The sequence below is a fragment of the Nicotiana tomentosiformis genome, chromosome 10, assembly GCF_000390325.3.
Source record: "Nicotiana tomentosiformis chromosome 10, ASM39032v3, whole genome shotgun sequence".
Taxonomy (NCBI): Eukaryota; Viridiplantae; Streptophyta; class Magnoliopsida; order Solanales; family Solanaceae; genus Nicotiana; species Nicotiana tomentosiformis.
Genome location: NC_090821.1, coordinates 58,286,717 through 58,314,515, shown reverse-complemented (window position 1 = coordinate 58,314,515; position 27,799 = coordinate 58,286,717). Strand labels below are relative to the sequence as shown.

Below are 27,799 nucleotides of genomic sequence, written 5' to 3'. Positions count from 1 at the left end.
ATTCCATATGAAAAATGAAAAGGAAGGAAGTCCAACTTGAATTATCTTAAAGTGTGAGGTGTTTGGCAAAAGTACAAGTTCCTAACCCAAAAGGGTAAAGATAGGACCGAAAACCGTTGATTGTATTTTTATAGGATATGCGACCAATAGTAAAGCATATCGATTTCTGGTTCATAAATAAGAAAATCCCGAGATTTATAATAATACGGTTATAGAATCAGATAATGCCGAGTTCTTCAAAAATACATATCCGTATAAAAAGGAATGTGAGTCGATTGGTGAAGGATCTAAACGACGTCAGGAAGAAACAAAAGAAAGTAAGTCTAATCAGGAGGATCCAGGACGTAGTAAACGTAAAAGAACATCTACTTCATTTGGACCATATTTTGTGTCTTTCTTATTGGAAAATGAACCTCGAACATTTAAAGAAGTTATATCTTCTTCGGAATCATTATTTTGGAAAGAGACAGTCAATACTGAAATAGAATCCATATTGAACGACCATACATGGGAATTAGTTGATCTTCCTCCTGGAAATAAACAGTTGGGTTCTAAATGGATTTTTAAGAGGAAAATGAAAGATGATGGCACTATTGATAAATATAAGGCAAGACTTGTGGTCAAAGAGTATAGACAACGAGAAGGTCTTGACTATTTTAATACTTACTCTTTGGTTACAAGAATTACGTCCATACGAACACTAGTAGCATTAATTGCGGTTTATGGTCTTGAACTTCAACAAATGGACATTAAGACGACATTCTTAAATGGAGATTTGGAGGAAGAAATCTACATGGAACATGTCACAACCCAAAATCCACTAGTCATGATGGCACCTAACCCAACCCACTAGGTAAGCCAACTAATAACCATCCAATTTCAATAATATTTAACATGACCATTAATCAAGGAAATTATCTGAATCTTATACATTCCCCAAGAACTAGTAGTACAAATCATGAGCTTCTAAGAATAGAATTCACAAAGCTGAAATGAAATAAATACATCGTCTGTTTGAAAAGTACATAGATAGAGTTTCATAGAGCTAAAGCTACCACGAACAAGAGACAGCTACAACTGGGACGCAGGTACATCTTTAATCCAGCTCCCATCGATCACAACAACATCAGCAGCCAACATCTGTACGCAAGGTGCAGAAGTGTAGTATGAGTACAACCGACACCATGTACTCAATAAGTAACAAATCTAACCTTAGGTTGAAAGTAGTGACGAGCTAACACGAAGGTCGGGTCCAACACCAATATTCCACAACAGTTCATAACAGCATAGTACAAGTAATAAAAGAGGTATCTCAGAAATAAAATGCTCAGTTCTTTCACATTTCTTGAAAAATAGACATTTCTTTTCAAGTATCTCAGTGAATACCAAAATCTTTTACCGAAAATGCCAAAATACGAGTAAGTTTGAAAACTGGGATTTTTCCCAAAACTTCTTTCAATAATAAGTAAGATGTTTCATTTTCAGATAGCATGAAGAAAGCACATCTCTATGCCTACATGTCAAGATACAGGTAATATTATAAATGTCACCAACACCAGGTAGCAGAAGGAAATGCATCTCTATGCAAGTATCTCAAGTACGCATGTCAAATGCAATGCATCTCAATGATAGGCTCATGTACTCACACTCTCAGAGTACTCAATCTCCTTGTCTCGCATTCTCTATCACTATGCTCAATGCTCATCACACTCACTCACTCAACAATGTACAATACCCGTTGCGGTGTGCAGCCCGATCCATATTTATAGTCGACTACGCTCGCTAGGGGTGTGCAGACTCCGGAGGGGCTCCTTTCAGTCCAAGCGTTATATCGTTGTGGCGTGCAGCCCGATCCCATAAAATGTAATCCATATAACATGCTGCGCCATACAACCCGATCCCAAAATATCAATATAACATGCTGCGACGTGCAGCTCGATCCCAAAATAGCAATATAACATGCTGCGACGTGCAGCTCGATTCCAAAATATCAATCTCACTCAGGCCCTCGGCCTTACTCAGTCATCACTCTCCAGTCTCACTCACGGGCTCACAGTGCCATGAAACTAGCCCGACAACAATGATATGATGTATCAATAAATAACTAAGACTGAGATATGATATGAATGCATGAATATGACTAAGTACGAAATATTAATGAAATCAGTAAAATAACAGCAAGAAACGACCATTATTGGTCCTAGCATTATCGTCATAAAGCCTAAACATGGTATCTAGCATGATTGACAGCTCAATTACTTTGTCACATGGTCAAAACACGGACATTCACAAAGTAGGCCCACTATACAGTGCCATGGAAACAACAGAGTCCCAATTCACATGGTGCACGCCCACACGCCCATCAGCTAGCATGTGCGTCACCTCAACACAAATCACATAACACGTATTTAGGGGTTTCATACCCTCAGCTCCAAGATTAGAAGAGTTACTTACCTCGAACAAGCCAATTCCAACACCGAGCAAGCCAAGAGATGCTCCAAAGATGCCATCACGCGCGTAGAGACCTCCAAACGGCTCAAAACTAGCAAAAAACAACTCAAATGCATCAAATACACCCCACAGAAACAATTCCAAATGATAAAGATAGATTCCTTACTCAAAACCCAAATCCGGCCAAACATCACACCCGGGCCCACGCCTCGGAACTCGATAAAACTCATAAAATCTGACAACCCATTCAATTACGAGTCCAACTACACTAGTTTCACTCTAATCCGACTCCAATTCAATGTTCAAAACTCGAAATATCATAGTATGAAACTTTAGGCCAAAACCCCAAATTTCCTCTTTAAAATGCATTAACCAAAAGCTAAAATCGAAGATAGATTCATGGAATATAACCAAAACCGAGTAGATAACACTTACCCCAATTCATATGGTGAAAATTGCTCCAATCATCGCCTCAATCCGAGCTTGGAAATGTAAAAATGAAGCCAAAATTGCGAACCCTTGTATATAACATTTTGCCCAGCATATCCGCATTTGTGGAAAATTCGTCGCACCTGCGACCACTGCTTTTGCGGAAAAACCTTGGACCTGCGCTGCTCGGCTTCCTCACCATTCCACTTCTGCAACTCCCTGCCCACATCTGCGCTATCGCAGGTGCATAAATTCCATCGCACCTGCGACCTCTGCTGACACCCTCCAATTCAGCACCTGCGCTCTAGCTGCCGCACCTCCGGCATCGCATATGCGCCCAAATCTCCGCTTCTGCGGCCATCCTCACCCAGCACTATTCTCGCATTTGTGATGCCTTTGTCGCTTCTGTGGCCATCGCACCTGCGCAAACCAACCGCAGGTGCGATCCTACCAGAACTAGCAGCCTCCAGCATTGCACATGAAGTGAAAATGATCTGAACCTCGTCCTAAACTCATCCGGCCACTCGGGACCCCGTCCGAATATACTAACAAGTCTAATAACATAACACAGACTTACTTGAGGCCTCAAATCATGCATAACCACATCGAAATGACGAATCGCACCTCAAATCGAAATCTATAATCATTGAAACTTCAACTTCCACAACCGATGCTGAAACCTATCGAATTACGTCTGATTGACCTTGAATTTTGCACACACATCACATTTCACATTACGGACCTATTCCAATTTTCAGAATCGGATTTTGACCCCTATATTAAAATTCCACTCCCGATCAAACTTTTTAAAACTTCAACCTTTGCCATTTCATGCCAAATTCCACTACGGACCTCCGAATCACAATTCGGGCGCGCTCCTAAGTCCAAAATCACCTAATGGAGCTAACGGAACCATCAAAACTCCGTTTCTGGTTCAAATATACAAAAAGTCAAACTCGATAACCTCTCCCAATTTAAAGCTTCGACAATGAAATCCATTATTTCAATTCGATTCCGAATAACCTGAAAATCAAAACTGATGATTCACATAAGTCATAATGCATCATATGGAGCTACTCATGCCCGTAAACTACCGAGCGAAGTGCAAATGCTCAAAATGACCGATCGAGTCGTTACATCCTCCTCCACTTAAACATACGCTCGTCCTCGAACATGTCCAGACTTGTTCTCAAAGCCATCAAACCGCCGTATAACCTTACCATGCACATACCCAGGGGTGATCCTATGTCACTCTATCCCATACAGGTCTGATAACACAACATAACCGAAATTTCTCAATGCAACCTAGCCCACAAGCCTTCGAATCAAATTTCCAATATCCGAAATTTCTTATAAGATCTTAATCCCGCAACCTACACACTGTATAAGTCTGAACAAGCTGTACCAAAAGCCATAACCATAACTCAAATACTCAAAACTCAAATACCACATAGCTCAAATGCTCGAAGTAATGATTTTTAATCACAGTAGTTGCTTAAAACAACCAAAATGCCGGTAATAAACCTCATATCAAACAAGACTCCATTCTAAAACCTTCATACACTACCGATGATGAAAGAAACATGCAGAAACTCATAACCATTCATCAGATCCACCAGTCGTGGAGCTCCCTCTCCTTCGACAAGAACCATAGCAAATTTCTAAGCCGACTTTCGATATTATCCTTCCAAATATACCACAATCAAATCTGATAGCTCCCATCCTAGATCCGATGACTTCATCTTATCAAATACCAGCTACTCTACTGACATGTCACACCAATACTATCCAAAGCAGCAATCTGTGCACCAATAAGCATTATTCCGAATGTACTCAATCACGAAAATGACTCAAACAAGAGAACCATCCCGCAAGCTCGACGGGTACCACCCCAACGCAATGCTAAGAACCCATCACATACCGTAGAACCATAACACATGAATCTAACACAAAGGATCATATCTCAACATAACTCTGTCGCAATGCGCGACCCCATCCAAACACTGATCCATATGAAATACCTCAGCCACCATGCTCAAAATTAATAACTACGCGCAATCCGACATCAAGTACTCACAGTGCATTACCATAACCATGGAGAAGCAAATGACAAAATTCCACACAAAACAGAACGAACATAACCAATGCACAACCATTCATGCATCATCTAAATACCCATTTTGCGCAAATTCCGCTATAAGGCCCTAAATAGAACTGCACCATGGGTGCATGCAACCAACAAATCAAAACTCCTCATAGCATAGAAGAGTAACTCACAGATCATCTCAAAAAATGAATAAGCTCAACAACAATCGAATGATACATCCCTCAACAATAGCAGTATGGAGCCAACCAATCCGGCTCGGTATAGAATACACATCCTAATTGGGCATACCAATAGACCCCCAAATCGACTCTGGTCACCCACAAATAAATAAATAACCCTCCAAAAATCCACAATGATTGAATACTTCTAAAATACTTCTGTGCCACATAGCAAAATTTGAATATCAGTAGTTGATCAAACAGGAGAGTGTCGCAATACCAATGAAGTATCCATAAACCAAAACACGTTGCCCCTTCTGAAATGTGCACCCTTCTCAGGCAATACCAAGAAGTAATATCATTCACCTAGTCATCTGAATCCGTCCATGCTGCCTACGAATTTATGTCCTTCCCTTCAAAACTGAACTGTGACCTTGCACAAGAAAATCTCAATCCATCCTGCGAAGAGTACAAAAATCTCATAATCAACTCTGAGTCACAAGCATAATACATACCCGATCAGTCAAAAACCTTCCATTTGATCTCATCCCGGAGAAAATTCCAAAACGCAATATATTCCTCACGCCGGTAGGAAATATACCCCTCGAACCATCCTAAAAACCATTGAGAACTCTTCGAAACCCATTTGCACACAACCAAGCTATCAGAACCGAATCTCTCTAACTCAACCCTGCCACGCAGGTCGCCAAAACCTAAGAGCATTACCACGAAACACCTGTAGAGACTAGCCATGCCATAAGTACCCAAAGAACCGATCATAACCATTACTGTGCTAACCCAACCTACTACCAAGTTGTCCTATTTCTTCAAGTCCTTTCAAAATTACCTTCAAATTGATACTTCTCCTTGCTATAACACCACGATCCCTAACCAAAATTCACCACACAAGAGACCCTAGATATAACGCCCTAAGGCCCATAAGCTGCTGACTTCCCTCTTAAGCACCCCAAAGCACCACAACTGCGACACCCACTCTAAAGAGACCTTATGTGAACCTAAATTTGTTTCCTTCGCCTTCTTGATACTGAAATGCATAATCCACAATGATATAAAAAATCCACAAGTCTCGACACCATCCCATGCAAATATTAGATCCTAGCCGTATACCAATCCGAAATTCTCAATTTCTACATATAATTATTGAATCTATTAGAACCATTCTCGAGAGTCATCCACTCTACTCAAATCTCAATTGAACCAACCAAACGGAATGAATGACTTGTGCCCCATTAGTACACCAACACCCAAGGGAGTGGTCAACACTCCTAAGCAATCGAGCAAATTCACACTCCATGCACCCTACATCCTTCGCGAATAACCACTCAATTATTTTATGATTCCCATATACCCATAGAGTGTACTACAACCTGTATCCATAAATTCCTTTACCTGAGTCATCCTCGATCTAGACCTCTGCAAGTCATAACTGAGTGACCGGTATACCCCGAACTGAAACCAAAACAACACATAACCATGCAATTAACTCATTGATAGCAGGCTCCCTACTTGGCTCAAAGCCACCGAACAAAACACTCGATAACATCACGATACCTATACTCTATTACTACCAGAATCCCGCACTAAAATTAAACTAAATCCTTCGCAAGCCCATGTAACACAAACCATATAATACCTCAAATCATCTGCAAATATCGCATTCACCCTTGTAATAGTCAAGCCAACTCCTACAAGCGATCCAAACTCAAATTGCAACATATATCATTCACTAGTAAAAGGGAACTCTCTACAAAACAGCATAAGGACCACACAACCTCAGGATACCTTGCAGGAGGTAACCCGCCTGCTCTGCCTCAAACTGACATCTCTTTATACCCATCCACAGTAACGACTACTACGCAATCACTTAATCTTCTTGATTCTGAACTCATCGACAAGACATGAGAATCTACTTCACTCCACAACTAAACAACATGAGAGATCCCTCAACACACCCATAACTCGAGACCATACACCAAATCAAGACAGAAATCAGACACCCCATAGTCCTTGCTACATCTCAAGTAAACTCTTCTCGTCATATTCGAACAATCTGAACACATCTCGCAGTTACATCATACTCACCACATAGTCATTCAACCGCTCATCGAGCCATAAATTCCACTTATAGGAACACTACCGGACGTATATGTCCCAAAAGTACGTGCTCACACAATCAAAATCTCCGTGCTCAAGCTACAGTCAAAACCTGGCCTCCATACCTCCAGACTGGCCCATTATCAGCACACATAAATCACATCTCTCACCACATTCATAGAATCACAAGACGACGATGCACAGCTGATACCGAGCGCTCACATGCGCATACAAATTGGTGGAAGGAAATCAAATAGTTACGCTTCAAGCTGAATCAATGCCACACGATAAGGAATGAAAGATGGGAAGTATATCCTAAATGTCCTGTAGCCTCTCAAATATAGGTATGGACGTCATCATACCGATCCGCAAAACTCTACTAGACACTTGCTCATAACTTGTAGAACCTATGAACCTAGAGCTCTGATACCACCTTGTCACAACCCAAAATCCACTAGTCATGATGGCACATAACCCAACCCGCTAGGTAAGCCAACTAATAACTATCCAATTTCAATAATATTTAACAGGACCATTAATCAAGGAAATTATCCGAATCTTATACATTCTCCAATAACTGGTAGTACAAATCATGAGCTTCTAAAAATAGAATTTACAAAGCTGAAATGAAATAAATGCATCGTCTATTTAAAAAATACATAGATAGAGTTTCATAGACCTAAAGCTACCACGAGTAAGAGGCATCTACAACCGGGACGCAAGTACATCTTCGATCCAGCTCCCATCGATCACAGCAACATCAGTAGCCAATATTTGCACGCAAGGTGCAGAAGTGTAGTTTGAGTACAACCGACCCCTTGTACTCAATAAGTAACAAACTTAACCTTAGGTTAAAAGTAGTAACGAGCTAACACGAAGGTCGGGTCCAACACCAATATTCCACAATAGTTCATAACAGCATAGTACAAGTAATAAAAGAAGTATCTCAGAAATAAAATGCTCAGTTTGTTCACAGTTCCAGAAAAATAGACATTTCTTTTCAAGTATCTCGGTGAAACCCCAAATCTTTTACCGAAAATGCCAAAATACGAGTAAGTTTGAAAACTGGGATTTTCCCTAAACTTCTTTCAATAATAAGTAAGATGTTTCATTTTCAGATAGCATGAGGAAAGTACGTCTCTATGCCTACATGTCAAGATACAAGTAAAATCATAAATGTCACCAACACCGGGTAGCAAAAGGAAATGCATCTCTAAGCATGTATCTCAAGTACGCATGTCAAATGCAATGCATCTCAATGATGGGCTCATGTACTCACACTCTCAGAGTACTCAATCTCCTTGTCTAGCATTCTCTCTCACTATGCTCAATGCTCAACACACTCATTCACTCAACGCTGTACAATACTCGCTGCGGCGTGCAGCCCGATCCATATTTATAGTCTACTGCGCTCACTGGGGTGTGCAGACTCCGAAGGGGCTCCTTTCAGCCCAAGCGCTATATCGCTGCGACGTGCAGCCCGATCCCATAAAATGTAATCCATATAACATGTTGCGGTGTACAGCCCGATCCCAAAATATCAATATAACATGCTGCGGCGTGCAGCCCGATCCCAAAATACCAATGTAACATGCTGCAGCATGCAGCCCGATCCCAAAATATCAATCTCACTCAGGCCTTCGGCCTCACTCAGTCATCACTCTCTAGTCTCACTCACGGGCTCACAATTCCATGAAACTAGCCCGACAACAATGATATGATGTATCAATAAATAACTGAGACTGAGATATGATATGAATGCATGAATATGACTGAGTATGAAATATCAATAAAATCAGTGAAATAACAACAAGAAACGACCACTATGGGTCCTAGCAGTATCGTCATAAAGCCTAATCATGGTATCTAGCATGATTGACAACTCAATTACTTTATCACATGATGAAAACAAGAACATTCACAAAGTAGGACCACTATATAGTGCCATGGAAACAACATAGTCCCAATTCACATGGTGCACGCCCACACGCCCGTCACCTAGCATGTGCGTCACCTCAACACAAATCACATAACACGTATTTCAGGGTTTCAAACCCTCACCTCTAAGATTAGAAGAGTTACTTATCTCTAACAAGCCAATTCTAACACCGAGCAAGCCAAGCGATGCTCCAAAGATGCCATCACGCACGTAACGACCTCCGAACGGCTCAAAACTAGCCAAAAGCAACTCAAATACATCAAATACAACCCAAGGAAACAATTCCAAATGATAAAGATTGATTCCTCAATCAAAACCCAAAACCGACCAAAACTCACACCCGGGCTCACGCCTCGAAACCCGATAAAACTCATAAAATCCGACAACCTAATCAATTACGAGTCCAACCATACTAGTTTTACTCAAATTCAACTCCAATTCGATGTTCAAAACTCAAAAATTCATATTATGAAACTTTAGGCCAGAACCCCCAATTTCCTCTTTAACATTCTGCCCAGCACATCCGCATTTGCGAAAAATTCGTCGCACCTGTGACCACCTCTTTTGCGGAAACACCTCGCACCTGCACTGCCCGGCTTCCTCACCATTTCTTCTTCTGCGACTCCCTGCCCACGTATGCGCCATCGCAGGTGCATAAATCCCATCGCACCTATGACCTCTGCTGACACCCTCCAACTCCGCACTTGCGCTCGAGCTGCCGCACCTGCGGCATCGCATATGCACCCAAATATCTTCTTCTGCGACCATCCTCACCCATCAGTATTCTCGCATCTGTGACACATTTGTCTCTTCTGTGGCCATCGCACCTGTGCAAACAAACCGCATGTGCGATAATACCAGAACCAGCAGCTTCCACCTTTGCACATGAAGTGAAAATGAACTGAACCTCGTCCTAAACTCTTCCGGGCCACTCGGGACCCCGTCTGAATATAGTAAAAAGTCCAATAACATAATATGGACCTACTCTAGGACGCAAATCACACATAACCACATCGAAACAATGAATCGCACCTCAAATCGAAATCTATAAACTTTGAAACTTCAACTTCCACAACCGATGCCGAAACTTATCGAATTACGTCCGATTGACCTCAAATTTTGCACACACATCACATTTCACATTACGGACCTATTCCAATTTCCAGAATCGGATTCCGACCCCGATATCAAAAGTCCACTCCCGGTTAAACTTTCCAAAATTTCAACATTCGTCATTTCAAACCAAATTCCACTACGGACCTCCGAATCACAATCCGGACGTGCTCCTAAGTCAAAAATCACCCAACGGAGCTAACAGAATCATCAAAACTCCGTTCCTGGTTCAAATTCATAAAAAGTCAAACTCGGTCAACTCTCCCAATTTAAACCTTCGACAATGAAATTCATTCTTCCAATTCGATTCCGATTAACCTGAAAATCAAAACCGACGATTCACATAAGTCATAATACATCATACGGAGCTACTCATGCCCGTAAACTACCGAGCGAAGTGCAAATGCTCAAAATGACCCGTCGGATCGTTACAGAACAACCCGAAGAGTTTGTGGATCCAAGTAAAGAAAAGAAGGTATGTAGACTTGTTATGTCCCTTTATGGATTAAAACAAGCACCCAAACAATGGCATGCGAAATTTGACCAAATAATGTTGTCAAATGGTTTTAAGATAAATGAATGTGATAAAAATGTGTACAATAAAAATGTTCCAAATCACATAGTTATTGTTTGCTTATATGTGGATGATATGCTGATAATGAGTAATGACATTACCAATATAAATGCGACTAAGTATATGCTAACTAGCAAGTTTGATATGAAAGACTTGGGAGTTGCTGATTTAATTCTGGGTATTAAGATCTATAAGACTCCTCAGGGTTTGGCATTGTCACAAGATCATTATATTCAAACAATACTTGGAAAATTCAGGCACTTAGATTTTAAAGTTACAAAGTCTTCAATTGACGTGAATCTTGCACTAGCAAAGAACAAAGACCAAAGCATTTTACAATTGGATTATGCTCGTGTGTTGGGATGTTAAATGTTTATCATGAATTGTACTCGACCTGATATAGCTTGTGCTATAAGTAAATTGAGTCGATACACGAGTAATCCAGGTCAATCTCATTGGATGGGAATGAAATGAGTTTTGGGATATTTAGAACATACCCAGGACTTTGGTTTGCACTACAGTGATGCAAATTGGATCACCGGTTCAACTGATAAAACTCGTCATATACGACGAAGACATAAAACCGTTAGGCAATTACTCTCTAAGGGAATTATCAAGATTGACTACCTAAAGTCAAGCGATAATAAATCGGATCCACTTACAAATGGTCTAACTAGAGAGATAGTTGAGAAATCATCGAGGGGAATGGGACTATGACCGAGGACAAGTCATTGTGGCGGTAACTCTACCTAGAATACTGGAGATCCCAAGATCTAGGTTCAAGGAGATCAAACAAAGTCATTAATGAAGGTTCAACATTGTCAACTAAAATTTTGGTCCATTCTCGTGATGAAACGATGTTCAGTACCAAGGATAAAGCATTAAGACTTTTTAATGGCTTCTAAATTTGATAGGGGTATATCAAATAGTGTAGCTACAGAATGACATATTTAGGAATTACCTATGTAAGTGTGAAGTGTTAGCCGCTTCAAAGAGAATTTTGTAAGGCAAGTTCTCTACGCACCTATAAAATCAGGCGGTGTTCATGGATGAAACGAACACAATAATAAGAATCAAAGACGGTTAAGGTTTGATTGTGTGACTTATGGTTGTCTAGGTATACACCAAAGTTCGACGGTTCAAAGATATCAAATTCACCAATTGACCGAGTATATCCGACATAAGTTCACTATGGAAAGTTCAAAGGCAAACCTACTTATCGAGATGCAATTTATCCTTTCTTGTGAATCACACAGTTTTTCATGCATATTTCCGTGATATATCCATTCCCCATTCATGTGCTAGATTGTTGGGTTTTAAGCTTAGTTTAGCTTAAAAGAGGGTGAATGGGAAATGGAGGAAAAATAAAATTTTGATTTTCCCTCTTTGACAAAAGGACATTGTCCCATATTGGAGAAGGAAAAGACTTTTGATGGGTATATATACAATTGCTCTTCTTCTAGCTCTTAAAGAGTTAAGAAGAAGGCAAGCCTCGCGTCGTCGCTCAACTTCGGCTTCGGATTTGGTCAAATGATTGATTGATTAATTTTTTGGACCAAAATTATTTGTTAATATTAAGATTAACATAATATTATTTTAATCCAAAATAGTCATTTTAATAACAATAAATTAATTTTCCTCCGCATTTTGATTTCCCGTTTTATTTTGCGTTAATAGCCATTTACGTAATAGCCATTTTATGTGAACAATCATAACAAACATTCTGAAGAGTTGCACCTCTTTGTTTAAACATAACATGTTGGCTATAAATAGCATACCATTCCCTCATATTTTTCTTACGAAAATTTCTGAATTCTCCTCTTCCTTTCTGCATTATTTTCTTACGAGACAAACCACGTAACTGTGATTTGCTACCGCCATTTGTGTTCGTTGAAATACTGGGGTTTGAAGTACCGCTACACCAGTGTGTAATTCGTTCTATCCTGTGAGAAAATAATCCACAACATCGGGTACTAGGATGTGATTAAGTTCCTTAAGGAAACAATATGAATTCAGTTAGCTCGGATTAAAAGTTGTAACCATGCGTTCAGTCCCCCATGTACTCTTCTACTTAAGTTCTAACGAAAGGCTTCTTATTCGGGAAAAAAAAAAAGTTTTAGTGAATTCAATTACAAGCCTTTAATTTTTCCATTGAACGGATTATTAAAAATATCCAAAAATAAGCCACGTAAGGAGACACTAATCAAGTTTTCAATCATTAAAGATTGAAAAAACTTTATTTCGAGGTAAGCAAATCTTCATATTTTTGTTGTGAAGATTAATAATTAGTGCATATTGGTGTATCAAGATTCAAGACTAATTCATTGGTTTATCGGTTTTGTTTAAGGGAATCTTTTAATCTTGTAAATTTCTTAATTTTCTAGTCAAATCAATTAGTGCACGTGTGAAATCTCATTAAAAAGCACTTTTCATTTTATTCAACGTGCAATGAGAGTACAATACTGATTAAAAAATGTTTTTCTTTCTTTTTCTTCTTCTCCTTTTTTCTCCTTTTTCCGTTTCTGTTTTCTCCTTAAGGTAAAATGGTGCTCGACAAAAACAGATTCATGATTTGAAGTTTATGAATTTTTACCGTAATTTTAAATTAATATATAATAATAATTGAGTTCACAATCATATATATATATATATATATATATATATATATATATATATTGGATCTTTTTATAGAACTATAGAATGTATGCAAATGTTAGTGAGTTTTGTGAACCATATACAATGCTCTAATATATTATACGTGTTCGAATCTTGAGCTTTCATTACAGTGGGGGTTCACTCTCGCTGTTTCTTAATAAGTTTTTAGTAAGTGTCTTAAATGCATATAGCCCGTAGGAAAGCAGTTCTTAGGCAACGGGATATATATATGTGTGTGTAGGTAAACTCACTAAAACTTCAACAATTATAAGATCTGAACTCATAATTATTTTAAGATTATAATATTAAATAAATTAGTCAACTTTTTATCACAAAAAAGTAACCTCCTTTTTGTTGGGATCGAAGGCCGATAAATGAGAAATAGAGGGAAGAAATGTGAAGGGAAAGTGAGCTCCTTTATGTTTTGGAAAGAGCAATTGTCCCAAATTTATGGTGGAAAAAAAAATGTGCTTATATTGAGAAAGCACTTCCCTTGATATTAAATGGGCTGGAAAGAAGGTAAGCCTCGCGCCGTAGTCGTTATCGCTCGCTCGGATTCGGCTTCGGATTTGGTAAAAGATTGATCGATTAATCTTTTTGGACAAAATTTCTTTCAATTAATTAATTAATTATCGAAAAGTCAATCAGGAATAACCCAGGACCCGTGCGCGATACGACCATATCCGTTTCTTTCCCGAATTATTTTTTTAAATTCTTTTTCCGGAATATTTTGAACGTTCCCACCCGTTCCAATAGCCATGACTGATTCTGAAAGGTTGCAAACTTTTCAGAAACAGTGCCAAAAAATGGCTATAAATATGCATTGATCCCAAAATCTTTTCTTACGAAATTTTCTGAACTTCTTCTCCTTCTTCCGCACAATTAAAATTTCAGTGTGATTTACAGCCATTAAGTGGTTCGTTGTTCACCAGCGTTTTTGGTACCGATACTCTGGTGAGTTATATCGTTCTATCCTGAAAGGATAATATTCCAACACCTCGTGTACTTGAGGGGAATAATTTCCTTAAGGACACACTGTACATTTAGTTGGCTCGATTTTATTCCGAAAATTATTTTCTGATTCTGGTTTCTGACAATCTCAAGTTTCTGCCTTATTTCTTTTTTTCTTGTTTCTGTTTTATTTTACAGAAATTTACTGTTTCGTAATATTATATTATAGTAATATAGTTTTGACTAACAATCGTAAGAAAATTATTTTATATATTGTAATTTGTATTCTGTTTTGGAGATTAAAACCTTTGTGGTTTTCTACTCCTTCTGATTTTTTCTATTTCTGATTTGAAGATATAAAATCTTCATTAGAGTATTAAAATTCAAAAACGATGTGAAGAACATAAAAACTTTATTATTTTCTTGTGAAACAGTATATAAAATCTTCGGTTTTTGTTTAATTAAACGTACTGTTTATTATTAATTATAATATTATTTATTGTTCTATTTCCTGCCATTAATTGAACTCTTTTGTTGTTGACAGTGAGAAATGACAATTCAAAATGGAAATCCTTCTGCGACTGTTGCGGCAACGACTATAGCCTCGTCGAGCCGAACTGCTGTGCCACCGGTCGAAAAACCAGGAAAATATTCTAAAGCCAACTTCAAAGGATGATAACAAAGGGTGTTATTTTGGCTTACCACGCTTGGTATGCAAAAATTTACTAGTGAAGACCCTCTAGTACCTGCCGCCGACATGTCAGACCATGAGAAATTTATGATTGTTGAGGCGTGAAAACAGATAGATTTTCTTTCCAGAGGCTACTTCCTAAGTGCTTTGGAGTATGACTTGTACAATATCTATAGTGCTATGAATACTTCAAAAGAATTATGTGATGCACTTGAGAAGAAGTACAAAACTGAAGATGTGTGCTTGAAAACGTTTGTGGTTGCCAAGTTTCTAGACTATGAAATGATAGACAATAAAACTGTTGGAATCTAAGTTCAAGAGCTTTAACTTATTTTTCACGATCTTATTATTGAAGGTATCGTAGTAAGTGAAGCATTTCAAGTGGCTACAATGATTGAAAAGTTGCCTCCTTCATGGAGAGATTTCAAAAATTATCTAAAGCACAAGCACAAAGAAATGAAGTTGGAAGATCTTGTGATACGTCTCAAGACTGAGGAAGATAACAAAATAACCGCAAAGAAGTCTCGTGGAAATTCAATGATTATGGGAGCTAATATCATTGAGGAGACTGCTCCAAAAAGTAAGAAGAGGAAGAGGTCTTCTAGACAGACTAAGGAGCAGAACAAGAAAAAATTCAAGGGCAACTGCTACAATTGTGAAAAAAGTTGTGTAACGATCTGACTTTTCATTTTGAGAATTTATGTTCTGTTCAATGACTTAAGATCCCGTGCAACTTTATAATATGTATTATGACCCGCGTGTGGGGTCGAGTTTGGTTTTCGGAGGATTCAGAATTTAATTGAAAGAACAATTCTCATTTATAAAGCTTGAATTTCTAAAATTTGACCGGAGATTTGACTTTTGAGCAAACGACTCTGGAATAAAATTTTGATGATTCCAATAGTTTCGTATGGTGATTTTGGACTTAGGCGCATGTCTGAATTTGGATTTTGGAGTCCGCGGGACAATTCGACACATTTTGACGAAAGTTGAAAAATAGAAGATTTTTCGAAAGTTTGACCAAGAGTTGACTTTATTGATATTAGGACCGGAATTCAATTCTAGAAATTTGAACAACTCCATTATGTAATTTATGACTTGCATGCAAAATTTGAAGTCATTCCGGATTGATTTGATACATTTCGGCACAAGATATATAATTTGGAAAATTTCATAAACTCATAAGTTTGATTCGAGGTGCGATTCATTGTTTCAGTGTTATTTGATGTGATTTAAGGCCTCGACTAAATTCTTAATATGTTTTGAGACTTGTTGATATGTTCGGAAGGGGTCCCAAGGGGTTCAGATGAGTTTTGGAGTGGTTTCGGACCATTTATTGGCCATTTTTAACTACTGGTTTTTGGCTTCAGCAGTGTGCATCGCAAATATTTCTGTTGCACAGAGCTGCTTTTGGAAATTTATATCTCATAATATGTAATGAATTTGGAGATGATCTAAAAATAAAAGTTGTAGCCCTTTGAGTCTAGCTTCCAGAAATATAAACTATTCATTATTTGAATATTTGTACAGAAAGTTATGAGTGACTAACTAAATCCTTGTACTGGAGTTGTTTTTCCTGCAGTGTGCCTCGTAGAAACTTTTGCTGCATAGGACTGACTTTGGAAGCTTATATCTCGTAATCTATAAGAAATTTGGCGATGATTCAAAAATGAAAGTTATAGCCCTTTATATCTAGTATTTATAAATTTAAACCATTTGGTAGTAGGAGTTGGGTACAAAAGGTTATGGTTGATACACTACAGGCTATCTGGGAAAGGTTTTGGAAGAGTTTGGTGTTTTGAGCATAAGCATGTAATGATCCAAATGTCCATTTTTAGTTCTAGAGATCGAAATTTGATTTCGAGACTTTCAGGAGTTTGATAATGAATTAAAGTAATGATCTGGAATGTTTGTTCTAATTTCATCAAGTCGCGATTGGGTTTTTAGCGCGAAACATGGGTTAATTGTTTAACGAGCGAAATTGGTATCGTATTGAGCAAATGAGCTACGAATTGAGTTTCGATTGAACGACTAGGTTCGCATTATTGTTTTTGACTCATAGGAACAAGAATCGTCGAATTCCGAGTTCGTATGATGGTGTTAGAGCCTTTTTAGTGAAATATTAAATTGCTGGTACAAGCAAGTTCTGAGCGGACCATTAGTGACGGGAAATGGGTTTTTATTGAGCAGTTTTGTTATTTTAGCTCATTTCAACATTTTTAGAGCTAGGCAACTCGGATCTGGGCGATGTCTGAGAGGATTTTCACCAAATGGATTGGGGTAAGTGTTTCCTACTCGGTTTTCATTATATTTCATGATTCCATGATTAGTTTCATCTTTTATTAGTGAATTAATTGGAAGAAAATGATTTTTTTGTAAAATCTTTCAAAAACAAAAATTTAAAATTTGGAGGTCGATTCGTTATCGAAATTTGGTAAATTTGGTATAGTTGAACTCGTATCAAAATGGGTGTTCGGATTTCGTGAAAATTTTGTCGGGTTCCGAGAGACGAGCGCCGCGTTGACATTTTAGAATAAAAAGTTAAGTCAGCGTTTTATTATCCAGAATTATTTCCGATAAATTTTAATGAAGTTATACAATTAATTTGGATAGCTTTGAGTTGTCCGGTGGTCAATTCAAGCAAGAAGACTATTTTGGAATATCGGCCTAAGTTCATAAAGGTAAGTATCTTGCCTAACCTTGAGTGGGGGAAATTACGTCTTAGGCATTGAGTCTTATGTGGAAATTGTGTAATTGAAAATCATGTACGTGAGGTGACGAGTACTGTAACGACCCGGCCAGTCATTTTGAGTATTACCACTCTGTTTCCCCTATTTACTGCTCTATTTGTGCTTTACAGATGTTATATGACTTGCCGGGTGTCATGACCCAAAATCTTACATGTCGTGATGGCGCCTATCTCAATACTAAGCAAGATGACAATCTCAATAAACTACCATATCTTTTAAATTTGAAAACATAATTATTTAATTCAGCGGAAGAAAACCTCACGAACACAAATATAAACACTCTCAAAACCCGGTGTCACTGAGTACATGAGCATCTAAATGAATACAAAGTCTGACTGATAAAAATCACTGTCTGAAATATAGAACAGTACAATAACTAAACAGGAAGAGAATCAAGTCTGCGGACGTCAAGCAGCTACCTTGATAGTCTCCAACAGAAATAAGTCTGACTGATAACTCTGGACGTCAAGCAGCTACCTTGATAGTCTCCAACAGAAATAAGTCTGCGGACGTCAAGCAGTTTACGTGTCCGTAAGCACCTGGATTTGCACACGAGGTGCATATTGTAGTATGAGTACAACCAACTCAATAAGTAACAAGACTAACCTCTGGGCTGAAAGTAGTGACGAGCTCGGCAGGTACAGTCCAATATAAATAATGGTACAGAAATGTAGGCATACTTTCAAGTTGAATAGTAAAACTCAGTACAAGTAAAATAGATCATTACTGCATGATATGAGGAATATGACATCTCAGTGGAAAGACCTAATGTAATACTAGTCACAAATGAATCGGTCACTCGGCACTGTTTATGGCCAATCCGGCCCAGGGATATTCCATCCCGTATATATATATATATATATATATATATATATACACACACACACATCGACTAACAGTCAGTCTATCAATACAGTATAAGGCCAATCCAACCCTGGGAAATTTATTCCCAAATGTAAATGATACGGACAAGATCCATGTCCAGTTAAATTCATCACAATATAAATAAGTAAGGCAAGTCCATGCCTTGGAAAAATCCATTCCGAATATATATAATCATCTACACTCACTAGGGGTGTGTACAGACTTCGGAGGGGCTCCTTCAGCCCAAGCGTGATATAAAGTCTAAATGGCCTATTGCAGGCGGGGAGTCCCGATCCGTATAATAATAAAGCCTATATGGCCTGCTGCAAGCGGGCAGCCCCGATCCATATAATAATAATGTATAAAGCCAATATGTCCTGCTGCGGTACGCAGCTCGATCCCATAAATATCCTCACAATGGATGAATATCACTGAGTGTGAACTGTATATTTTTGAAATAATTAATTCAACAGGAACACGACCCCATGGTTCCCAAAATATTTGCACGTAGCCTATCATGATATTTAATAGGAGCCTCAGCTCAGTTTCTCTAATATGTGGAACATGTTCAGATAATAACATGATTCTTTAATTTTTCAACTCCATAGAGTTTATTCAAGTCACAATTTATATGGTGCACGTCCACACGCTCATCACCTATCGTGTGTGTCACCTCCAAACAGTTTATATCATACCAATTTCGGGGATTCATACCCTCAGAATCAAGTTTAGAAATGTTACTTACCTCAATTGGTCTCCGAAAGCCTCGAATCTAGCCACAATTAATTCAATTCAATCAATGCAAATTATAGGAATTAATTCCATATGAGAATATTAATTTTTCCAACAAAATCCGGAATTGCACTCAAAAATCGCCCGTGGGGCCCGTATCTCGGAACCTGACAAACGTTACAAAATATGAACGCCCATCCAACGAGGAGTCCAACCACATAAATTTTACCAAATTCCGATATCAACTCGACCTCCAAAACCTCAATTAAAATCTATGAAAATTTCTATCATTTTCAACCTAATTCACTGATTTAGGGATAAAAACAACAATGGATTCGGGTATTCTAACAAAAGTTGAGTTAAGTACAATTATCTCGATGTTTTCCTTCAAAATATCCCGAAAATCGCCTCTCCCCGAGCTCCAAATCGTTAAAAATAGAAAATGGGACGATCTTAAACATTCTGTTCAAGTTCGCATTTGCGGACAAAAATATTGCATTTGCGAATGAACGGTACCTCCCATGAACAGTGTTCGCAAATGCGATAAATGGTTCGCAATTGCGAATGAACAGTGTTTTCGCAATTGCGAAATAACAGTGTTTTCATAATTTTGATAAATGGTTCGCAATTACAAATGAACAGTACCTCACCAGAAACCAGCAAACTCAAACTTCTCCGAAATGATCCGAAACCACCCCGAAAATCATCCGGAACCTCTCAGACACAAACCATATATGAATTTCAATCATAAAACATGCTACGGACCTGCGCGCGCACTCAAAACACTAAAAAGAGGTCGTCGTGACCTGATATTGACCATGGTCAAACTCCCAAATTTATTAACTTTACTAGTCTCTCAACCAATGATCCAAAAATTCAACCAAGCCCCTCGGGACCCGTCAATTCATACCAACAAGTCCTGAAATATCATATAAACTTAGTCGAAACTTCAAATTACATCAAACAATGCTAGAATCACGAATCATACCCCAATTTAAATGTATAAGTTGGAAATTCTTAAGTTCCTTAAGCTTGAATTGGGGTATGATTCGTGATTTTAGCGTTGTTTTATGGAATTTGAGGTTTCAACTAAGTTCGTATGATGTTTTAGGATTTATTGGTATATTTGGTTGAGGTCTCGAGGGCCTTGGGTGAGTTTTGGATGGTTAACGGATCAAAATTTGGACTTAAACAGCTGCTAGAATTTTTTTGCTGAAAATTTCTGCTGGAAAATTGAGGCTGGAAAAAAATCGAGGCTGGAAAAACTGAGTCTGGAAATCGAGGCTGGAAATCGAGGGCAGCGCCTGGACAGAAACTTTAAGTTATAAAATGGGGGCTTCGTCCCATTTTCCATTTTTGACAAATTGGAGCTTGGGGAGAGGCAATTTTTGAGAGATTTTCAAGGAAAAATATCGGAGTAAGTGATTCTAACTCGGATTTGGTCAATATACACGAATATATCATTATTTTCACCATTTAAGTAGTGTTTTGAGATGAAAATTTAGGGAAAATGAGGAAGAGTTCTTGGACTAGAATTTTGAGGTTTTGAATTGGATTTTGTTATCGGATTTGAGTAAATTTGGTATGGTTAGACTCGTGAGTGAATGGGCTTTCGGGTTTTATGACTTTTGTCGGATTTCGAGACGTGGGTCCGGAGACCGGGTTTGAGCCAATTTCGGATTTGTGGCTATTATTTCGTATTTGCTTGTGGAATTGATTCCTTTAGCCTATATTGATTGTACTGTATTGCTTGTGGCTAGATTCGGGATGTTTGGAGACCAATTCATGAGGCAAGGGCATAGCGTAGTAAAGAATGATACGGTTTTAGGTAAGTAATACTTCTAAACTTGGTTCTGAGGGTATGAATCCCTGAATTGGTGTTATATAAATTGTTTGGTGGTGACGCACACGATAGTTGACGAGAGTGTGGACGCGCACCATTGAAATTGTGACTTGAATAAATTATGTGAAGTTGTAAAAATTAAAGAATCATGTTATTATCTGAACATTTCCCACGTGTTAGAGAAATTGAGCTAAGGCTCTTATTAAATATCATGTTTAGGCTACGTGCCGATATTTTGGGACCCATGGGGTCGTGTTGCTGTTAAATTAATTGTTTTAAAAATGTACATTTCACACTCAGTCATATTCATCCATTGTGAGGATATTTATGGGATCGAGTTGTGTGCCGCAGCAGGCCATACTGACTTTATATATATTATTATTATATGGATCGAGACTACCCGCCTGCAGCAGGCCTTACAGGCTTTTCTATTATATGGATCGGGGCTGCCCGCCTGCAGCAGGCCTTATAGGCTTTATTATTATTATGGGATCGGACTGCACGCCGCAATAGGCCATATCGGCTTTATATAGCGTTTGGGCTGAAGGAGCCCCTCCAGAGTTTGTATACACCCTCAGTGAGCGTAGTTGATATACATATATCTGGGATGGATCTTTCTTGGGCATAGATCTTGACATATATATATATATATATATATATATGGAGGGATGGATCTTCCCTGGGCATGGATCTTGCCCGAAGCATATATGTATTGAAGGATGGATCTTCCCTCGGCATGGATCTTGCCCAAAGCATTTATATTGAGGGATAGATCTTCCCTGGGCATGGATCTTACCCAAAGCATTTATATTGAGGGATGGATCTTCCCTGGGCATGGATCTTGCCCGAAGCATTTATATTGAGGAATGGATTTTTCCTCGACATGGATCTTGTCCGTATCATTTAGATTTGGGGAATAAATTACCCCAGGGCTGGATTGGCCTTATACGGTACTGAGTGACTGACTGTCAGTCGATGTGTATATATATACGGGATGGAATATCCGTGGGCTGAATTGGCCATAAACAGTACCTAGTGACCGAATGATTTGTGACCAGTATTACATGAGGACTTTCAACTGAGATGACATATTCCTCATATCATGCAGTATTGATCTATTTCACTTGTACTGAGTTTAACTGTTGAAATTGACAGCATGCCTATATTTTTGTACCATTATTTATATTGGACTGTACCTGCGGAGCTCATCACTACTTTCAGCCCAGAGGTTAGTCTTGTTACTTATTGAGTTGGTTGTACTCATACTATACTCTGCACCTCGTGTGCAGATCAACGTGCTTACGGACACAGCGACTGTTAGATATCAGAGTGCCATCAGTTGAAAACTATCAAGGTAGCTGCCTCGAGTTCGCTGACATTGACTTTCTTTCCTTCAGTTATTTTACTGTTCTATACTTTCAGACAATGTTTTATCAGTCAGACTTTGTATTCATATTAGATGCTCATACACTTAGTGATACCGGGTTCTAAGAGTGTTTATATCTGTATTTGAGAGTTTTATTTTGCTGAATTGAAATATTATGTTTTCAAACTTCAAAGATATGGTGGTTTATTGAGATTATCGGCTTGCCTAGTATTGAGATAGGCGTCATCACGACAGGTGAGATTTTGGGTCGTGACAAGTACGTACTTGGTTTATATGTGAAAATTACATTGGTTGAAATTCGTAGATGCCCTTATGTATTAAATTGGAAAATCACATTGGAATATAGTAAATCCTTGTTTATTGAATTTATTTTTATACGATAATTTGGTATGATTGCCACCTTGATTTTTATGCAAATAACGTATTTTTGTTGAGTTGGTATTTCCTGGAGATAATTTCATTATGGATTATTCATTTGTAAATAATTTATTAAATAAATTTAAAAGGAGGCATTAATCTATTTGCCAAAAATTTAGATTAAAGAAGGCGTTGTTCCTTGATGAATTACTTTCCAGTTCATGTTGTTGAAATTGGTATTGAGTTATAAAGGCCGTAAATCATATTGAGGCAAAGTGTTAAATTGTGAAATATTATTTTGTTGAGTTGTTCACTTCCGGATATTTTGTTAAGATTTTGTGCACATTATGGTCAAGCCATGGGCTCCTTATTGTGGAAAATAATGTATTATTAATTTCTGTAGCAAGTTGTAATATTTAAGCTCTTGAGGTGCAATTTGTGATATGTTTTGATATTTGAGCACTTGATGTGCAATTTATGATATGTTGTAATATTTGATCACTTGAGGTACAATTTGTGATATGTGGTGTATTTGAGCACTTGAGGTGCAATTTATAATATGTTGTGATATTTGAGCACTTGAGGTGTAAGTTGTGTTATGCTGAGATAATTGGGCACTTGAGGTGCAAATTGTGATATATTGTGATATTGATACGCATGCGGTGGTATAAGGTCTGGGTGTTGAAACGCATGTGGTGACATAAAGGGGGGCTTGATACGTGTGGCTAGTAGGGGAATTGCTAGAAACCATGCGGTGTGATAAGGGTAGCTAAAATGCGGGATGCTATTTCGGGAAAAAATAATTTTTAAAAACTAAATGTGAAGGCTCCCATGGTGATATAAGAAAAGATTGAAATTTATTTATGATTTGGGACTACGAGGTGGTACCTCGGGAGTACCCTTTGTTGATATTTCTCTATGGTTGTACTTGCCTTTGGTTATTTTATTTTTCCGTGATGTGTAAATTCTTGTGTTCTTCTGTGATGTATTATTTGATTTTATTATGTGTTTTGTATTCTTTGTTGTATTGTGTTGGCTTTGGCTCTTTGTACAAGACTCTGAGGATTTGTGTTTCTGGTTTTTACTAGTTTGTGAGGTTGGAGTTGTTTTGAATAAAAGAAATTGCTATTATGTTTTAATTTAATAAATTTTACATCCAAATCAGTAGCTATCAGATGCTTCATCTTAATTGAAATGACATTTTCTTCACCCAAACGAGTTCAAAAATAAACTCATTTCTTTGTTGGTTTCTTACTTGGATTAAAAAAGAGTGAACTTACTTTATTGAAAATAAATTGATCATTTGGATTTTATATACATTGATATTTTAGTACGTGAGTTGTCCGTGCGGTTGTAGTTGTAATAGAGATATGGGCACGAAGTGCCGTGAAAATATGAAAGTGGGCTGAGACCCTTGTTTTATGATTATGAAATGAGGTGTTAGAGAGTGACTTTTATTTGAAAGAATTATATTCGAAAGATTTTTACTTGAAGAACTTATATGTGAAAGATTTATATTTGAAGCACTTACATTTGGAAGATTATATTTTGAAGGACTTGATTAATTGGTTATACTTGTGTTCATTATTCTCTTGAGCAATATTTATGGTGTTCTTCCTACCTTGCTGTTTGTATCTCTAGTTGATTATTATTGCTATAACTGCTATTTGTCTTTCTATTATTTTCGTATGCTATATTGCACAGGTTATTTGACTAGTGAGTGTCTTGACTATATCTCGTCACTACTCCACCGAAGTTAGTCTTGATACTTACTGGGTACCGACTGTGGTGTACTCATACTACAGTTCTGCACATTTTTGTGCAGAGCTGTCACGACCCAAAATTCAACTAGTCGTGATGGCACTTAACCCAACCCGCTAGGTAAGCCAATTATCAACTATTAAAGCAACTTAAGTAAAGAAAAATCTTAATCTTATACATTTTCCGAGAACTGGTAGTACAAATCATGAGGTTCTAAGAATAGAATATACAAAACTGATATGAAATAATACATCATATGTTCGAAATGTACATGAACAGATAGTTATAAATCTAAGGCTACCATGAACAAGAGGCAGCTACAACCGAAACGCAGGTACATCTTCAGATCCAGCTCCCGACGAACACAGCAATATCAGCAGCCAACATCTGCATGCAAGGTGCAGAAGTGTAGTATGAGTACAACCGACCCCATGTACTCATATCAAAATCTACCATGCTGAGTAATAATAAATCAGCTCTGGTCTCAAAACCACTAAGAACAACCAAACACGACTGATACACACGATCAACAATAATAGAATCTCCCACAAGTGTAGACACATAAATAGGAGAACTCAAATAATCACGAGATACGCCCAAATACAGGGCAAAATAAGAGGACATATAGGAATAGGTGGAGCCTGGATCAAATAAAACTGACGCATCTCTATGACAAACCGGAACAATACTTGTAATGACTGAGTCAGAAGCAACTGCCTCTGTGTGAGCGGGAAGAGCATAATATCTTGCATGGCCTCCCCCTCTAGGGCGACCTCTACCTCCCCGACCTCCACCTCGAGCTGGCTGATCAGGTGGGGCGGTAGCTAGTGCTGTAATCATAGTCTGAGGACCCGGTGGAGCACATGGTATCTGAGAAGTCTGTGGAGGTGCACCCCTCCTAAGTCTGGGGAAATCCCTCACTAGATGGCAAGTGTCGCCACACTCAAAACAAACTCTCGGAGGACGTGGCTGTTGTGACTGACTCGGGCCAGGTCTGCTTGACTGATCACTAAATGTACCCCGTGCAGGAGGCGCACTAGATATTGGCAGTGTATAATAAGGCTCCTAGGGCCTAGAAGGGGTCGGAATACCACTGGCGGCTGGAAGAGCTGAATGAACGGGGCGACTCGCATAGCCCCTACCATGGCAAACTGCAGCTGGGACACGAGTACCACTATAAGTGACAGACTCTCGAGACCTCTTGGCCTCCCTCACCTCTCTCTCCTGAGCAAACATACCATCTAATCTCCTAGCAATACTCACAACCTGCTAGTAAGAAATATCCATCTCCTACTCCCGAGCCATGCTAAGCCTGTTATTGGGGTGGAGTCCCTCGATAAGCCGATGAGCCCTCTCTCGAACTATAGCAACCAGGGCTGGTGCATGTCGGGCCAAATCACTAAAGCAAACTGCATACTCTGACATCGTCATAGCATCCTGGCTCAACTGCTCAAACTCCGTGCGCCATGCATCCCTGAGACTCTGGGAACATACTCACTCAAGAACAATGTCCGAGAACTGGGTCCATGTAAGTAAAGCTGCCTCAGCAAGACTACCCAACTCATAAGCACGCCACGAGTGATAGGCTGCTCCTCTAAGCTGGAATGTAGTAAAAGAAACCCCACTCAACTCTGCTATACCCATAGTACGGAGAATACGGTGACACTCCTCCAGAAAACCCTGGCATCCTCTGACACCAATCCACTGAAGGTAAGAGGGTGGTACTTCTTGTACCTCTCAAGTCTGAGCTGCTCCGCCTCAGAAATTGCTGCCCTAACCTCGGGTTGAGCTAGAGCTACCGGTTGCATCAGGATAATATTTGGAACTTGGTCGACCTGAACCCACTGCTCTGGAGTACCAGCGACGAAAGTCTATGCTCCTCCCCCATCCTGAGATGTGGCAGGATCAAGTGGAATTAATCCAGCCTGAGCCAAGGTGCTGAACATGCTCAGAAATTGGGCTAGAGTCTCCTGGATAACTGGTGTAGTAACAGGCGTCTCAGGTGCCTGGCCTCCAACTGGAGCTACTGGTGGCTCCTCTGTGGTAGCTCGTGCGGGTGCTCTGGCTACACCAAGTGGATGTCCTCGGCCTCTACCCCAGCCCCGGCCTCTCGCAACTCTAGCAGGGAGTGCGGATGCCTAGTCTTCAGATCCGCATGTACATGTCCTCACCATTTGTGAGAGAATAGAATACAGACAAACAACAACAACAACAACGGCAAACCCAGTTTGATCCCAACAGGCTGGGTCTGGGGAGGGTAGTCTGTACGCAGACCTTACCCCTACCTAATGTAAGTAGAGAGGTTGTTTCCAATAGACCCTCGGCTTAGGAAGGGCAAGAAGAAGAAGAAGAAGAAGAGGAAAGCAAGGAAGGAAGAAAGATGGAAGAGAAAAGAAAAAGGGAGAGATAAAGGATAAGTAGTACCAAATAATAGCAACAGGGAATACAATATCTGAGGCGAACAAAACCACATAACGAATTTAAGGGATGAAACACGAGGACTTCCCGGGGGGTCACCCATCCTAGTACTACTCCCGCCCAAACACGCTTAACTTCGGAGTTCTGATGGGATCCGGTGCGTTAGTGCTGGTATGATCACATCCGCGAGAATAGAATATAGAAGTTTAGATTATTGAAGTCAACAATTTTTGCACGATAAGGAATCAAGGAGTGTAATTTTTCCTAATAGTTCCATAGCCTCCCGAAGATAAGTACAGACGTCTCCGTACCGATCCGCGAGACTCTAATAAACCGGCTTGTGACTTACGACACCTATGAACCTAGAGCTCTGATACCAACTTGTCACGACCCAATTCTCCCTCCGTAAGACGTCGTGATGGCACCTAGTCTCTACGACTAGGTAAGCCTAACAAAATGCGAAAATAACAAAAATGGAAGTAAAATTTAACAACTAACTGCAAC

At 39.0% G+C, this 27,799-nt stretch overlaps 1 protein-coding gene and 1 non-coding gene across 2 annotated transcripts; one reads left to right on the top strand and one right to left on the bottom strand.

The window, feature by feature from the left end:
• Nucleotides 1-10,970: 10,970 nt before the first annotated feature.
• On the top strand, nucleotides 10,971-15,864 carry LOC138900240 (uncharacterized mitochondrial protein AtMg00810-like). Its single transcript, XM_070186960.1, has 2 exons — nucleotides 10,971-11,238; nucleotides 15,539-15,864. The coding sequence occupies exons 1-2, from the start codon at nucleotides 10,971-10,973 to the stop codon at nucleotides 15,862-15,864; spliced, it is 594 nt and encodes a 197-aa protein (XP_070043061.1).
• Nucleotides 15,865-27,361: 11,497 nt separating this feature from the next.
• On the bottom strand, nucleotides 27,362-27,480 carry LOC117277185 (5S ribosomal RNA). Its single transcript, XR_004507461.1, has one exon. It is a non-coding gene; the product is annotated as a 5S ribosomal RNA (ribosomal RNA).
• Nucleotides 27,481-27,799: the final 319 nt, after the last annotated feature.

Excerpts from the sequence above, each read along its gene's own strand:
- LOC138900240 (XM_070186960.1), top strand. The coding sequence starts at position 10,971 with ATGAGTAATGACATTACCAATATAAATGCGACTAAGTATATGCTAACT. Across the intron at positions 11,239-15,538 it reads TTTACAATTGGATTATGCTC|GTATCGTAGTAAGTGAAGCA; the intron begins GTGTGTTGGGAT and ends TTATTATTGAAG.